We start from the raw sequence: 16,734 nt of genomic DNA on the forward strand, positions 1-16,734 counted from the left end.
AAGGGCTGATCTGGGCCTGAAGGGCTGATCTAGGCCTGAAGGGCTGATCTGGGCCTGAAGGGCTGATCTGTGCCTGAAGGGCTGATCTGGGCCTGAAGGGCTGATGGAGTCCTGCGCTGCACAAGGGCACAGACAAGAAGACAAAGGGTCAGAAGACCGACCCGGAGTGGTGCTCCGGACGGACGCTTCGACACTCAAGTCAGTATGAGCAGGAGTGCAGAGCAATTTCAGAGCAAAACACTAAGGGTCTTAGATTTCAGAACCCTCACCTTAGCACAAGTGAAGGCTATTTATAGTGATTCTGAGCCACCTGTCCAGGACAGGTGGTAGCACCTGACTGGACCAGGTTTCATGCCTAGTGTTTGACCTAAAATCGGTAACAGGTACAGCAGTGATGTAAGAGCTGAGCTGAATGACTAGGGGAGCTGAGTCCTGAATGACCGGAGTGAACGGGGAGTGAAGTGGTCGAGAGAGAGTCCTGCTATGAGGGCTGAGTCCTGCACAAGGCAAGCGAGGTCAGAAGACCAGACCGGGTTTTACTCCGGACAGGCCCTTCGACACTCAAGTCAGTATGAGCAGGAGTGAAGGGGAGATGTCTAAGAGTTTAGGGAGAGAAGGGATTTTCGCATTACCCCTTGGTTTGAGCTTTGAATCCCTTTTTATAGGGAAAACCTGGTGGGGTGTCCTGGACAGGTGTCCAGGACAGATGGCGGCCTGTTAGAGGCTGGAGTTCACCTACCCCAGGACAGGTGGCAAGCTGTGAGTGGCTGGAGTTCACCTACTCTGGGACAGGTGGCAGCCTGTGAGTGGCTGGAGTTCACCTACCCTGGGACAGGTGGCAGCCTGTGAGTGGCTGGAGTTTTTACACCCCATCAGTTGCCCCCCAGTTTTCCAAGTCATTGAGTGACTTGGGAAAGTGTGGTTGATCGCTTATCTGGATGGACAGGTGTTGTGTGGAAGTGAATCGGAGGGTTCAGTCTGGAGGTCCAGTCCGGAGGTGGAGTCCGGCTGGAAGTTGAGTCTGGAGGTCCAATCCGGAGTCCGGCTGGAAGTGGAGTCCGGAGTCCGGCTGGAAGTTGAGTCCGGAGTCCGGCTGGAAGTTGAGTCCGGAGTCCGGCTGGAAGTTGAGTCCGGAGTCCGGCTAGAAGTTGAGTCCGGAGTCCGGCTGGAAGTGGAGTCCGGAGTCCGGCTGGAAGTTGAGTCCGGAGTCCGGCTGGGAGTTGAGTCCGGATGTGGACTGATTTTTGTCGTCTTGCGGCCAGTCCGGTTCGGACCGGACTGGTTTTTGTCGGTTTGTTGAAACGCGTCATATCCAGTTCGGATTTTCCCGGACTGATTTTTATCGTCTTGCAACCAGTCCGGTTTGGACCGGACTGGTTTTTGTCGTTTTGTTGAAACGCGTCATATCCAGTTCGGATTTTCCCGGACTGATTTTTGTCGTTTTGCGGCCAGTCCGGTTCGGACCGGACTGGTTTTTGTCGTTTTGTTGAAACGCGTCATATCCAGTTCGGATTTTCCCGGACTGATTTTTGTCGTCTTGCGACCAGTCCGGTTCGGACCGGACTGGTTTTTGTCGTTTTGTTGAAACGCGTCATATCCAGTTCGGATTTTCCCGGACTGATTTTTGTCGTCTTGCGGCCAGTCCGGTTCGGACCGGACTGATTTTTGTCGTTTTGTTGAAACGCGTCATATCAAGTTCGGATTTAAAAATCCAGTACGGAGTGCGGAGCGTGGAGCACGGAGTACGGAGCACGGAGTACGGAGTACGGAGCACGGAGTACGGAGTACGGAGCACGGAGTACGAAGCACGAGGTTGAGCGGAGATGTGAATTTTCATGCACGTAGGAACACGCGCGTGCTTGATCGTATTTTTGAGTGGGAGAATGTGTCCGTCATAAATATGGGACACGTGGCGCCATTTGAGTGTCCTCGAGATGCGTGCATCGTATTTAATGCCCCACCGCCTCTGGAAAGCTATAAAAGGAGGTTTTACCCCCTCTCATTCTTTACTTTTTACTTTTCATCTTTTCTTCTTTTTCTTGCTCTGGGAGCTTCGACTTCTCAGTTCTCAGTTCGCAGTTCCCAGTTCGCAGTTCCCAGTTCGCAGTTCGAGTTGCGCAAGGACTTGACGAGCTCCACTCACCGGTATTCCTCTCAGCCCTTCTCTTTACTACATGTCTGATAGTAATTCGAGTTCCGAGTCCGGTACGGAGTCCTCCACTAGCAGTAGTTCAGAAGTTAGGCCGCCACAGGAGCCTGTAATGGCTAGGACGTCCGCTAGAGTAGATCTTGTAGATAGTGACGACGAAGGGGACAAGGAGGAGGTGTTTTTAGACTTGAACGCCACTCCACTCCCCACTGTTAGTCTCTTCCGAGCAGAAGGGAGTGTTGAAAGTGACGTCGCTGAGGCGTCTACAACATTCCCTCCTGGTCAGGCGGTGGAGGTAGTCGCTAGAGCGCGGATGGATGCCAACCCAAAATACAACCTGCGAGCTCTAGTCGAAGAGAACTACCTCACCAGGTCCATGCTAGGCGACATTAGGAATAAGTACTGTGTGCCCCCAAGATTTGAACTGAAGGCAGCTATAGAGGGAGACAGAGCCTGTAACGAGAGTCGAGATCTCTGTATTTATGAGGAGTCGATGAGGGCGGGACTCCGATTTCCTCTGCACCCATTCTTCGCAGCGGTGCTTCGATACTACGGACTGGCCCCAGCTCAAGTAGCTCTGAACTCATGGAGACTGCTGACTGGGTTCTTGTATCTTGTCCACGGCCGGTTAGAGAGGAGCGTGAGCTTGTCGCTATTCCGTGCTTGTGCACATCTGAAGAGGCATAAGGAAGGGGGCTGGATCTACATCAGCCAGCGCCCTGAACTCAAAATCATTACCGGTATCCCCTCGTCAATACATTCATGGAAGAATAGGTTCTTCTACGTCGAGGATAAGGAGGTCAGTGAGCCCTGGCCTGTCCCTCTAGTGTGGGACACTCCGGACACTTCCAAATTAAGTCGAAAGCCGCTCCTCGAGAGTGAGGACAAAGAGACTTTCGCCTTGATGCGGAAGGAGATTGAGCAATCAGGCCTTATCCGCTGTGCAGAGTTCTCAGGAGAGGAGGTGCTAGTTGGACTGGGCGTGAGTGCCGCGACTCCAGAACGTATGTAGCTAGACTTGTCTTTTAGAATATGTTTACTTTTATATACTTGCTTCTGACTGCTTGCTTGTCTGGCAGAAATGAAGAAACAATCGACTGTCGAGAAGATAAGACAGGGAGCCCAGCCACGGGCACAGGAGGGTGCTGCACAGGCACAACAGGAGCGCCAGAAGAGAAAGGCGACTGTACTGGGGAGTCCGGCCCCATCACAGGGCAATCCTCCTCCCCCATCCCAGAGGCCCAAGACTACGGTGAAGCTAATAGGCCCCTTTGCTCAGGGCGGTGGCTCCTCTAAGTCTGGTGGTGCTTCTACCGGAACTGGTTCTGGGGCTCGCCCTCCTACGGGGCCTAGTGAGAACGTCTTTCGACCCAATTGGGCCGTTCTGAAGGATGACACTGCCCTAGGCGAAAGCCGAGTGGCAGCAGAGATCATGAGCAAGTGTTTGCTGCGGAAGGACAGGCAACAGATCCTTCATGAGCCGCCAGCTACAGGAGAGGAGGCTGTGCTATCCTCAGCTTATCAGGTAAGGAAGTGGTGATCCGTTTGCTAACTTTCTGCCCATTTCTTCCTTTCACCATACTGATGCCTGTTTCTTTCTTCAGATCTTGCTCTACTATAATGACCTCAAGGAGAAGAGTAAGAAGTTCTCCCAAGCCATTACTGCATCTGAAGAGGTGAACGGAAAGTTGGCCGCTGAGGTGCAGGAGCTTCAAACGAGCATCGGGCGAATAGAGGAGGAGAGGAGGTTGTTGAAAGAGGATCTGGCCGCAGAGAAGAAGAAACTGGTCAAGGCTGCTGAAGCCATGGAGGCTCAAAGAGGAAGAGCCACTGAGAGGCAGGAGAAGGCAGTGAAGGAGGCCACAGAGGCGAAGGAGGCTGAACTTTTCAGCCTGTCGAGCGAGGCTTATAGTCTTGGGTACTACGACTGCCTCCAGGAGCTCCAGGCCTGCAATCCAAACTTATTGATGTAGAACATGACTCTCCCTGCCAGGCCGAAGATTACTGATGAGGAGCCAGATACTCCTGCTGATGCCCCTGCTGACATCACCTCTCTTCCAGATGCTTAGTATTATTTTCTTTCTTTTTTTTTTTTGTTTGTTATGACCTCGTTTTGTAATGGTCCTTGAGACCCTACAGCTCTTACCAGCCTTTTTAAAGTGAATTTTGTAATGGCCCTCGAGGCCCCACATATTCTGATTAATGAAATCACATGTCTGTCTCTGATACTTCTCAACTGAGTGATTTGCTTGACTGTGTCTTCTTAATTTTGATAACCTGGGACTGAGGCTGTTGATAGTCGAATTGTGACGAACTGGTCTTTTAACAAGTACCCAAGTTCAGGAACAACAAGTACCCGAGTTTTGTGAACTGGGTTTCCAACAAGTACCCAAGTTTAAGAACTGGGTTTCCCGTGAGTACCCAAGTTTTGTGAACTGGGTTTCCAGTGAGTACCCAAGTTTTGTGAACTGGGTTTCCAGTGAGTACCCAAGTTTTGTGAACTGGGTTTCCAGTGAGTACCCAAGTTTTGTGAACTGGGTTTCCAGTGAGTACCCAAGTTTAAGAACTGGGTTTCCAGTGAGTACCCAAGTTTAAGAACTGGGTTTCCAGTGAGTACCCAAGTTTTGTGAACTGGGTTTCCAGTGAGTACCCAAGTTTAAGAACTGGGTTTCCAGTGAGTACCCAAGTTTTGTGAACTGGGTTTCCAGAGAGTACCCAAGTTTTGTGAACTGGGTTTCCAGAGAGTACCCAAGTTTTGTGAACTGGGTTTCCAGAGAGTAAGAGTGAAACAAAGTCTGCAAAAAGATTATTTATTTATAACAACAAATTGACAAATTTACAAAGTCACCTTTTTATGCTGTACATTTTGTCTATTGATAATATCTCCTGAGATTTTTGGAGTTCCAGGCGTGAGGTAATAAGTGCTCTTCCAGTGTCTCCAGTTTATAGCTTCCTGGCCGGATAACTTCTTTCACTCGATATGGCCCTTCCCAAGTCGGGGAGAGTTTCCCGACTTTCGTCGGTTGGGAGACGGCTGCCTTTCTCAGTACTAAATCTCCTGTCCTGAATTCTCTGGGGCGAATCTTGGAGTTGTGATAATTTGATACCCTTTGCTTATAAGCGGCGACCCGGATTCGAGATTCTTCCCGGATTTCTTCTAGTAAGTCGAGATCGGCAAGGAGCCCGTCGCCGTTAAGCTGCTCGTTGAAGCTGGTGATTCGGGGAGACGGAGCGCCTATATCGACTGGTATCACAGCCTCAGTACCAAAGGAAAGGTTGAATGGCGATTCACCAGTCGTCGTGCGAGGAGTAGTGCGGTAAGCCCACAGAACGTGATAGAGCTCATCTGCCCAACGGCCAGCTTTTTCGTCCAGCCTCTTCTTTATCCCCTGGAGCAGGATTCTATTAGTTACTTCCGTTTGCCCATTTGTCTGGGGGTGAGCAACCGAAGTGAATCTCTGTTCAATTTTTAGGTCCGAGCAGAACTTTCAAAAGTTCCGGCAGTCGAACTGTTTGCCGTTGTCTGTGATCAAGATACGGGGAATCCCAAATCTACAGACTACTGCCTTCCAGAAGAAGTTCTGCACATTCTGCTCAGTGATCTGGGCCAGAGGTTCTGCCTCCACCCACTTAGTGAAATAGTCGATCGCCACTACCACGAACATGCGCTTTCCAGAGGCCGGTGGGAAAGGGCCCAGGATGTCCATCCCCCATACTGCAAAGGGAAGCAGACTAATAATTGGAGCCATTGCTACGGCAGGCTGGTGGATGGTAGGAGAGAACTTCTGACACTTCTCACACCTTTTAACCAGATCCAGGGCATTCTGCCTGATAGTAGGCCAATACAGTCCTCTGAGCAGCACCTTTATCGCCAGGGCTTTGCCCCCCAGATGTTCTCCGCAAATTCCTTCATGAGTCTCTTGTAGTGCATACGCAGCGTCGCTCGGCCTCAGACACTTCAGATATGGGAGAGTATATGACCTTTTGTATAGATCGTCACCACTGAGGGAGAATCGGGCAGCTCTCTGTATCACCTTACGAGCTTCTTTCTTATCCTCCGGGAGTCTAGCATCTCGCAGATAACTCACGATCTCATCCATCCAGCACGGCTCATCTTCCACCTGCATGACTTCCATGCCTTTACTGTCGATGCTGGACCTCTGTAGAAACTCCATGTGTATGCTTCCGAGAGTGGTATATCCAGAGGCAGCCAGTTTTGACAGCACGTCAGCTTTGGCGTTCTCCGTTCTTGGCACTCTGATGACCTCGAAACTTGTAAACCGGCTGGAAAGTTGGTGAACCTTGACGAGGTACTTAATCATACGCTCGTCTCGGGCTTCGTAGACACCTTGGATCTGGTTTGCTACCAGCTGTGAGTCGCAGTATGCTTTCAATTTTTGGGCGCCGGTCTGAATTGCTAGGCTCATTCCGGCAAGGAGGGCCTCATATTCCGCCTCATTATTTGATGCACGGAACCCGAATCTCAGGGCGTAATCCGCAGTGAACTCATAAGGCCCAGTGAGGATGAGGCCAGCTCCACAGCCGTTTTTATTTGAAGATCCGTCGACATATACTTCCCAAGTTGGTGTGCTGGTTATGGAGTCCTGTCCAGCTGAAGGTGGCCTGATTTCTGTCCGAATTTCCTCTGTCATACGCTCTTCAGGGACAACTTTCTCTATAACTGGGAGCTGCAATGCTCCAGGGTCGACGACCTGCTGGGGGATAGTGCACTCTGCTACAAAATCTGCCAGTACTTGGGCCTTGATAGCTGGCCTGGGTGCGTACTGAATATCGAACTCGCTTAGCTCCACAGCCCATTTCACAAGTCGCCCGGAGATATCTGGTCGATGGAGAACTTGTCGAAGTGGCTGATCAGTCAAGACCTTAACAGTGTGAGCTTGGAAGTACGGCCTTAACTTCCTGGCGGCCATTACCAGCGCGTAAGCCAATTTCTCGACCCGCTGGTACCTTGTTTCTGCGTCGTGAAGAACCTTGCTAACATAATAAATTGGTTTTTTCTGGCAGTGCTCTTCACGGACGAGTACAGCTGCCAGAGTCGTGGAGCTGATGGAGAGATACAAAAATAGCTCCTCACCCGGCTCCGGCTTTGTTAATAATGGCGGAGAGGACAAATATCTTTTCAGTTCTTCGAATGCGACCTGGCATTCTTCCGTCCAGGGCGTGGTCTTGAGTCCCTTGACCGCGCTGAAAAAGGGGAGGCACCTTTCCGCTGATTTGGAGATAAAGCGACCCAACGCCGCTATCATTCCTGTGAGCCGCTGGACTTCCCTGATGGTTTTTGGGGCAGTAAGCTCCATGACGGCTCTGATCTTTTCTGGATTTGCTTCTATCCCTCGCTGGCTCACAATGAATCCTAAGAACTTCCCCGAGCTGACACCAAATGTGCACTTGGTGGGGTTAAGTTTCATGTTGTGCTTCTTCAGGACCTGGAATGTTTCTCTGAGATCGGACGCATGATCCTGCGCACTCCGACTCTTGACCAGCATATCGTCTACATAGACTTCCATATTACGGCCGATCTGGTTCTGAAAAAGTTTGTTCACAAGCCTTTGGTAAGTGGCTCCGGCATTTTTGAGGCTGAAGGGCATAACTCGGTAGCAGTAAGTCCCTTGATCTGTGACGAAGGAGGTCTTTGGTATATCCGACTCGTACATCCTGATCTGATTGTATCCGGAGAAGGCGTCCATGAAACTCAACAGTTCATGACCCCCTGTGGCGTCAATGAGTTGGTCGATCTTCGGGAGTGGATAGCTGTCCTTAGGACAAGCCTTATTTAGATCGGTGAAGTCGACGCAGGTCCTCCATTTCCCATTAGTCTTCTTGACTAAGACTACGTTTGCCAACCAGTCCGGGTATCGAATCTCGCGAATGAAGTCAGCCTTCAGAAGCCTCTCCACTTCTTCTTTTATTGCCTGCCGCCTTTCGAAGGTGAAATGTCGTCTCTTCTGCTTCACCGGTCTGCAGGTTGAATCAACACCGAGCCTGTGTGTGCTGATCTTTGGATCAATGCCGGGCATATCGGCGGGAACCCATGCAAAGACATCTGCATTGTCCTAGAGAAAAGTGGTGAGCTGGTGCCGAATGTCGGTGCTGAGGGAGGAACCGATCAGAGCGACTTTCTCACTGTCCTCTGGGCACAGTGGGATGGAGAGGAGGTCTTCAGCAGGTTGAGTCCCTCTGAGCTCGTCCCTTACATCGAGCAGTTCAATTGGCAGTGACTCCACTGCATTTTTGCCTTTAAGTGCCGTTGCGTAGCACTCTCTGGATTGAGGCTGATCTCCCCGAACTTCCCCCACACCATTGGGGGTTATGAACTTCATTTTTTGGTGGTAGGCCGAGGCTACTGCACGGATGAGGTTCTGGCCAGGCCGTCCCAAGATAGCATTATAGACCGAAGTGGCCCTTACTACTAGAAAGTTGACCATGGCGAAAGCTTGACAAGGTGGATCTCCGACAAGAACAGGGAGCTCGATCTGCCCCACCACTTTCACGACCTCTCCGGAGAAGCCAAATAAATCTGAGTTTGCCGGCTTCAGACGGTCGTCGCCTATCATCATTTTCTCAAAGGCGTGGTAGTATAGAATGTCCGCCGAACTCCCATTGTCTATGAGGATTTTCTTCACCTCCCAGTTGGCGACGAGCATGGTTAAAACCAGTGCGTCGTCGTGGGGCAGGATAAGATTATCCAGATCTGCATCTGAGAAGGAGATCTCATTCTCCGTTCTCGTCTTTTTGCTGGTTGTGTGCACGGCGTTAACTCGCCGTGCATATGCTTTGCGGGCGGTAGAAGAGGTGCCCCCAGCTGCAGGCCCACCCATAATCGTACCGATGACCCCCCTTGGCTGAGGTTGGGGTGCCTCAGGTTGCGCATTGCCCAACTGAGGAGTTTTGTCCTGAGCAGGGGGCTGCTGTGATCTTCGAGGGCCGCGACCCTGAGGGCTCTTTCCTCTGCGTTCTTGGTTGCGGCCGTCAGTTCGGATATACTTTTTCAAATAGCCCCGGCTGATGAGTTGTTCAATTTCCTGCTTGAGTTGCCAACAATCATCTGTGTCGTGACCGTGGTCCTTGTGGAACCGGCAGTACTTTGAGGGATCTCGCCTGTTTCCCTTGGAGATCATTCTAGCAGGCCACTTCACGAACTCTTCTTCGCTGATCGCCGCCAGTATGTGCTTTCTAGAGGTGTTGAGAGGCGTGAAGTTTTCTTCTCTTCTTTGAGGAGGCGGAGACTTCTCTCTCCTGGGAGGTTTATCCTCCCTGCGCTGCTTAGGGAGATTTTTCTCTTCAGAGGTTATCCTCCGGTTTGAATTAAGAGCTGCCAGTGTTTCTTCCACCGTGATGTACTCTTCTGCTCCGGCCATAAGATCCGCTAGTGAGCGCGGGTTTTGTCGAGCCACCGCTCGACGGAATTCATTAGACCTGGCGCCTGCGAGGAGCGCATTCATTGCTGCTGAGGGATCTAGATTTGGCACTTGAAGTGCCTCCCTGTTGAATCGGCGGACGAACACCTTCAGAGGCTCGTTGTCGTCCTGTCGCAAGGCCATTAGGGAAGCTGTTGTTTTCCTTGGCCTGCGGCTGCTCATGAAGTGGCGGACAAGATCCTCTCCAAAATCATCGAAATTGTTGATGGAGTTCGGTTTGATCCTGGAATACCAGTCTCTTGCTGCGCCAGTTAGCGTCGTTGGAAACGCTCTGCAAAGAAAGCCATCGGAAGCTCCGTGGAGGAGCATAATTGTTCTGAACGTCTCCAAGTGGTCCACGGGGTCTGTAGTGCCGTCATACTGAGGGACGGCGGGCATTTTAAACCCTCTGGGTGCTGGGGCACCCAGAACATCATCAGTGAATGGCGTCCTACTTGAGAACGCCCTGGAGACGGGCCGGCTCTGGTCCTTCGCCAGTTCCTCTATCCGATGGTCCATCTCCTCCATTCTCTGTAGCAGCGGATCCGTCCTGTGGTCCAAGGACCTAATCCTTTCCACAGACTGGCTCGCCGCAGAGCCGGATTGGCTCTCCCGACTCATACGACGAGGTCGGCTCTTCGCTGGTGGCGCGCGATCTTCATGAGCTCGGCGCCTCTGTGCGGAGGGGGAACGCGACCTTTCACGGCGATGAGGCTCTGTTTGGGCATGCCTCGTCGCGGGGTGAGGGACTTGTCTAGTGGAATGATGAGTTCGGCCCTCACCATGGTGTGATGACTCTCCCCTGTGGACGTCTGGCCTTCCTTGGACAGATCGCGGAGCCTCTGGGGGAGGTTGAGGGGGTACTTGAAGTAGTTGCTGGTACTGCCCAACGAGGGCTGTCATCTGCTGAAATAGAGCTTGAACCTGCTCCAGGGTGGGCAAGGGATTCAGATGTTCTGAGCGAGCCGGGCTCTGATCTGCAGTAGCAGAAGCTGCTACTACTAGTGATGCAATTCGCTCGCTCCGGGTCCTGCGGGGTAGCGCGGCTTGGGTAGTCCGCGCCCGCGCAGTAGGCATCCGCGTACTCTTGCGTCCTGCCATTTTTGTGAGTGGGGTGTGTAAAGACAGCTTTTAGTTCTGGGGTCCCACGGATGGCGCCAATCTGTTAGACCTAAAATCGGTAACAGGTACAGCAGTGATGTAAGAGCTGAGCTGAATGACTAGGGGAGCTGAGTCCTGAAGGACCGGAGTGAACGGGGAGTGAAGTGGTCGAGAGAGAGTCCTGCTATGAGGGCTGAGTCCTGCACAAGGCAAGCGAGGTCAGAAGACCAGACCGGGTTTTACTCCGGACAGGCCCTTCGACACTCAAGTCAGTATGAGCAGGAGTGAAGGGGAGATGTCTAAGAGTTTAGGGAGAGAAGGGATTTTCGCATTACCCCTTGGTTTGAGCTTTGAATTCCTTTTTATAGGGAAAACCTGGTGAGGTGTCCTGGACAGGTGTCCAGCACAGATGGCGGCCTGTTAGAGGCTGGAGTTCACCTACCCCAGGACAGGTGGCAAGCTGTGAGTGGCTGGAGTTCACCTACTCTGGGACAGGTGGCAGCCTGTGAGTGGCTGGAGTTCACCTACCCTGGGACAGGTGGCAGCCTGTGAGTGGCTGGAGTTTTTACACCCCATCACCTAGTAAGGGCAGGTGGAAGTCCTTGATTGGTCCAGGCAGCATACCTAGCAGGGGACAGGTGTGGGCTTTGCAGTGGTCCCTGTGAGGGCCACGTGTCAACAACCGACTGGTTGCATATTTTGGACCCCATCACCATTAGAAAATCTTCTCTCTGTTTTGGTCTCTTACAACACACCCTTCTATATTTATTCTGTTATATACCAAACTAGGCCTGTTTATATTTTTAAAAAAAGGGGTGCTTGTTTTCTCATTTCTCATCTTGGTATATTCTTCACCAAAAAAGATTCTTTCCGAGGGTAAAGAGGAACTTTGAACTGGTCATTATCGTCGGCAGACACAAAGAGTTTTTTTCTATGGACGATTCCAACGCTCTAATTTTTTTCCAATAAATTATATAGCTTCAATAAAAAGGGGTTTGCTAGCGTCCATCGCATAAGGCATTTCGTGGATGGTCTGTTGCATCCAACAGCAGCCACAGAGGCTCAATTTTCAGTAGATTTGGTCTTCATTCAGGAAGTGGCTGCTGTCAGATGCAACAGACCATCCGCAAAATGCCTTTTGCGATGGACGCTAGCAAATCCCCTATAAATAAGATGCTTATTTATCAATCATTCTATCAAGGGCGAAACCTTGATTGCAGTACATGTCGGCCAGACACCATATAAAAACTTCTCATTTATCTTCGTTGAAGATATGAAGCAGTTAAGGCTGTTAGTAATTTAATTCATTAAGTGTATTTTACTATTTTATTAATGTCATGGGCGGCCATAAATTGACGGATGAAGACAATCACGTCGAGCATATCACACCTCATAGTGGCAAGCAGGCCGTACACGTCACGAAAAAACCCAGCCTGCACGGCCCGGGAGCCCGGCATGGCACGAATGGCTTCATGGGTCGTGACGTGCTGTGCCTGCACGAATTGAATGGAAGTTAGGCATGGCACAGCCCACAGACCACTTGATCTTGTGCCGTGCCAGCCCACTTGTTTTCATTATTTAATAAAATTTCAACTATACGTAGCACCCTTAATTTCATTATTTCATAAAATTTCATCTTAATGAAGCACCTTAATTTTTTACTAGTGACAGCCCCTTCTGATGTAAAATAGTAGTCTTAAATACACTAAAGGGGGCTGTCCTAAGGAAGAAAAGGGGCCCACTTGCTTTTATTAAATTTCAACCTTATAAGTAGCACCGTTAATTTTTAACTAGTGGCAGCCCCTTCTAATGTAAAATAGTAGTCTTAAATACACTAAGGGGGGCTGTCTTATAAGGAAGAAAAGGGGCCCACTTGTTTTCATAAAATTTCAACTCTATAAGTAGCACCCTTAATTTTTTACTAGTGACAGCTCCATTCTAATATAAAATAGTAGTCTTAAATACACTAAAGAGGGCTGTCCTAAGGAATAAAAGGGGCCAAATTATTTTCATAAAATTTCAACTTTAGCACTCTTAATTTTACTAGTGACAGCCCCTTCTAATGTAAAATAGTAGTCTTAAATACACTAAAGGGGACTGTCCTAAGGAATAAAAGGGGGGCCCACCTGCTTTCATAAAATTTCATCTTTATAAGTAGCACCCTTAATATCACTAGTGACAGCCCCTACACATGTAAAATAGTACCTTGTCTCTAACCCACCATGATACAAGGAAAAAAATAAGTATAATTTGTGAATTACAAATTGAAACTTACAACTTCAAAATTGAAAGTCTTCATCAATCTTCAAGTGACTCAGTTGAGTCATCTTCTTGTCATCTGTCTTATGTTCTATTATCTACATCCAACTAGTCCTTGAGGCACACGCATATACCTCCAATGTTTTTATAATATTAGGCCTGTCTGTCATCTAAGAGCCTATTACCTGCTCTAAAAGTAGACTTTGGTGCTACTGTAGACACCGGGGGTTAGTAGATCATGTGACATGGCTAATAGCAATGAATAAGTTTTTTCATGTGCTTTCTACCGTGACAAAACTTCAAAATTATGCCATTCTTGAGCACTAAGATAGTTTGTATGATCATTTTCAAATATAATGATAGCTCATTAGAAGATGTAGTACCAGCATGTTTAGGTCATTTTTCGTTTAGTAGTGACCAAATTGGGTTATTTCTAGGTCTAGAGTTCCCTGAAGAACTCGGTCTTCTATGCCAACGTTCTATGTCATATAAATTATACATAGTATTTAATATTCATCTAATTTCATATATAGTATGCCCATATTCATTACTTAGCTTTCTATTGTACTCTAAAAACTAACGACGAATTTAGGATTAGACGATTGGACCAGAGAGAACCACTCCCAAAACACACCACCTGATTACCTTTAGAGCTAGACACCTACTTTTTGTCAGGGCGGTACTAATGATAGGTGTTGCGAGGAAGAACCTTATGACGAGTCCTAGAGCACCAATTCGGTTTCTCTTAATCTCTGTTTAGGGTATTTTCAGAAAAAAGTAATTTCCGAAAGCCGTTTCTTTACAATTGGAAAGCATGTTTTTACACAACATCTGCCTTTTCGACAACTGAAAGCCTGTTTTTACACAGTACCTGCCTTCTACGACATAAATCGGTAAGCCCATTCTCACACGGCATTTTAATCGGTAAGTTAACTTTGGGTTGAAAACTTCCGTTTTCACCCAAAAGACACTTCGTTTTTCGAAAGTAAGCGATATTAGATTCATTGAAAAGTCCCCAGAATGAGGAATTCAATCGGAGGAGTTACGGACATTCGAAACTCACCAATAAAAGACGAAAAATCACATTTTACGAGACGGGAAGAGACGAAACATCGCGCCTCTTGAAATACGATATCACCCAGGTGATGTCACCTGGGTGACACCAAATTTCGTCCATGGCGAAATTTGGTCGAAATGACAAGCAATTACCCCCCCAAACCTATAAATAGGGTGGGGGGGCAGGGGTAAGAGTAAATCAAGTTTTTACTCTCTCTCCCCCTCTTTTTTGGATTTTACACCCCCCCTCTTTCCCCTTTTGTGATTTTCACCCCCCTTTTTGGTATTCCCAGCCCAAATGCCCCTATGAAATCAGAAAAATTCTAGTATACTTGTTTTTAGAATAGAGAAAGTAGAGAAACTCTAGGTAACTCACACCGGGCGTCGGCATTCTGCCGAAATTCCGAAGGTTCGGAGCAACATCCTCCAAATAGCACCGTTGTTCTGTCGAATTTCGCAGAACCACAAGCTATTTTTCAATAATAGCACCGTTGTTCTGCAAAAATCTCGGCAAACCCAAAGTCCCTTTTGTCAGAATAGTGCCGTTACGCCGCCTATTCTCTGACAAACCTTAAACCTCTTCGTCAATACAGCGTAGTTGCTCTACCGAGTTTCAGAGACCTCAAAGGCCCTATTATCCAAATAGCGTTGTTGTTCTGCCGAAATCTCGGCAAAACCCGAAGGCCTTTTGTCAATACAGTGCCGTTACGCCGCCGAAATCTCAGCGATTTTGGATTCTCCTTTTCAAAATAGTGAGTCACTTTCCCTATTTCTCTTCTAGTAAATTCACATTTATTTATCCGCTTTATGTAATTTCCTTCACAAAGTAAGGTACGAGGTGGTGACATCATAAGATCTCCGGCTCTCACTTGCCCTCAATACTTATGATATAAATCCCTCTAGCTTCCTTTTACTTTCTGTAATTTCTTTTGCAAAGTAAGGTACGAGGTGGTGACATCATAAGATCTCCGTCTCTCATTTGCCATCAGAACTTATGATATAAATCCCTCTACCTTTCTTTTATTTTCTGCACTTTCCTTTACAAGGTAAGGTACGAGGTGGTGACATCATAAGATCTCCGGCTCTCATTTGCCCTCAGAACTTATGATATAAATCCCTCTACCTTCCTTTTACTTTCTGCAATTTTTTTTTTGCAAAGTAAGGTACGAGGTGGTGACATCATAAGATCTCCGGTTCTCATTTGCCCTCAGAACTTATGATATAAATCCCTCTACCTTTCTTTTATTTTCTGCAATTTCTTTTACAAAGTAAGGTAAGAGGTGGTGACATCATAAGATCTCCGGCTCTCCTTTGCCCTCAGAACTTATGATATAAATCCCTCTCTACCTTTCTTTTACTTTTCGCACTGTCTTTTTCGTTAGATTTCAGTTAACCTGATTGTGATCAATGACGAGATCTTTCGGGACTCATGTTACAACATACGATCTCAATCAGGATAACTACCACTTATTTTGGGTCCTTTTTGTAAATTCACTTTATTTACATCCTGGAATTAAGTATAATCTAAGTAAAGGATAAAAAAATAAGTTATCCTGGTTAAATCCTTCAAAAAATTTCAATCTAAGTTGAGAGACCGGATTCGTCCGGGCAAGAGGGGTGCCTAACACCTTCCCTGATTGTAACCATAACCCTTACCCAGATATCTGTAAGGATCATGCCTTAAACAAATAGAGCAAAAGATAAGGTTAAAGGCCCAGAGCAGAAGAACCCTTTTGGTTACTGCTCTTCCAACGAAATTTGAGTACTGTTACTAATTTCATTGGAAGAACAGGCACGGGTCCTAGGCCCTAACCTAGGCGGCGACTCTGAGTTTCTCTTTCTTGCGAAGTTAGGATTTCGGTCCCGAGTCAGCAAAACACACAGATCAAATAAACACTTCCTGAAAACCCGATGTGGTGATCCCCAGCCGTCCTGTGCGTGAGGAAAAAACCCGGCTCCCACATACTGGCGACTTTGTTGGGGATTGTAGACACCCCATTTTGACCAAGCCCTAATTAGCTTTGTTTGATTAGAAAACCTATTGAATCAATGATCTAGTGCCGAAATTTCTTTCTAGAATAAGTTAGGGTCCTACTCAAATCTCTACAAATTTTCAGAGGAATCAGATTAGAGTTTCTCCTCAAACAAGTTTAGTGTATAGTGTGGTGCGGTGCAATGCAATAGGGGAGTGAGCTAATCCAATCTAGGTGTACACCTCAAAATCCTTGTATTTGGGGGACAATTTTTATTAGACTAATGCTTTAGGTACCCATAAATTCATTTTTAATAGATTAGGACCCCAGAAATTTCTCTGCAAAATTTCAGAAAATTACGATGAAGAATTGCACTAAGGACAAGGTAAGTTTGTGCAGATATCAAAAATGGGGGGTGCATTATCGAGGCAGATTCGCGCGTTTGTGCGCCCATCAAAATGGGGTGCCAATATCAAAATTCCAAAAAAGCCTATAAATGTGAATCTAACCCTCATTTTCCAGATCTGAGAAAGAGAGGGAGAGAAAGAGAAAAATCTCGTCAAACCCTAACTCCCATCTTCTTCTTCTCCGATCACCTTGCCGAAGGTCCGACCAATTTCCGGCAAAATTTCCTTCTCCGATCATCTTCCCTATAAGATCCGATGGAAATCCGATCATCTTCATTTTTTTCTCAATCCAAACCCTCAAATCACAGAACCAAGCTACCAAACCCACTTTCATTACATTTAAAGAAGTAGAGAGTAGAAGAGAAGAGAAT

The 16,734-nt window shown here is 47.9% G+C and overlaps 1 protein-coding gene across 1 annotated transcript; it reads right to left on the minus strand.

The window, feature by feature from the left end:
* Window positions 1–3,424: 3,424 nt before the first annotated feature.
* Window positions 3,425–6,471, minus strand: LOC143888970 (uncharacterized). The gene is made up of 2 exons (XM_077393347.1): window positions 6,083–6,471; window positions 3,425–3,596 (listed from the first exon to the last, which is right to left on the minus strand). The coding sequence occupies exons 1-2, from the start codon at window positions 6,469–6,471 to the stop codon at window positions 3,425–3,427; spliced, it is 561 nt and encodes a 186-aa protein (XP_077249462.1).
* Window positions 6,472–16,734: the final 10,263 nt, after the last annotated feature.

This window comes from Tasmannia lanceolata, unplaced genomic scaffold, assembly GCF_043159265.1.
Source record: "Tasmannia lanceolata isolate RefF3 unplaced genomic scaffold, GAP_Taslan_0.1 ptg000012l, whole genome shotgun sequence".
Classification (NCBI taxonomy): domain Eukaryota; kingdom Viridiplantae; phylum Streptophyta; class Magnoliopsida; order Canellales; family Winteraceae; genus Tasmannia; species Tasmannia lanceolata.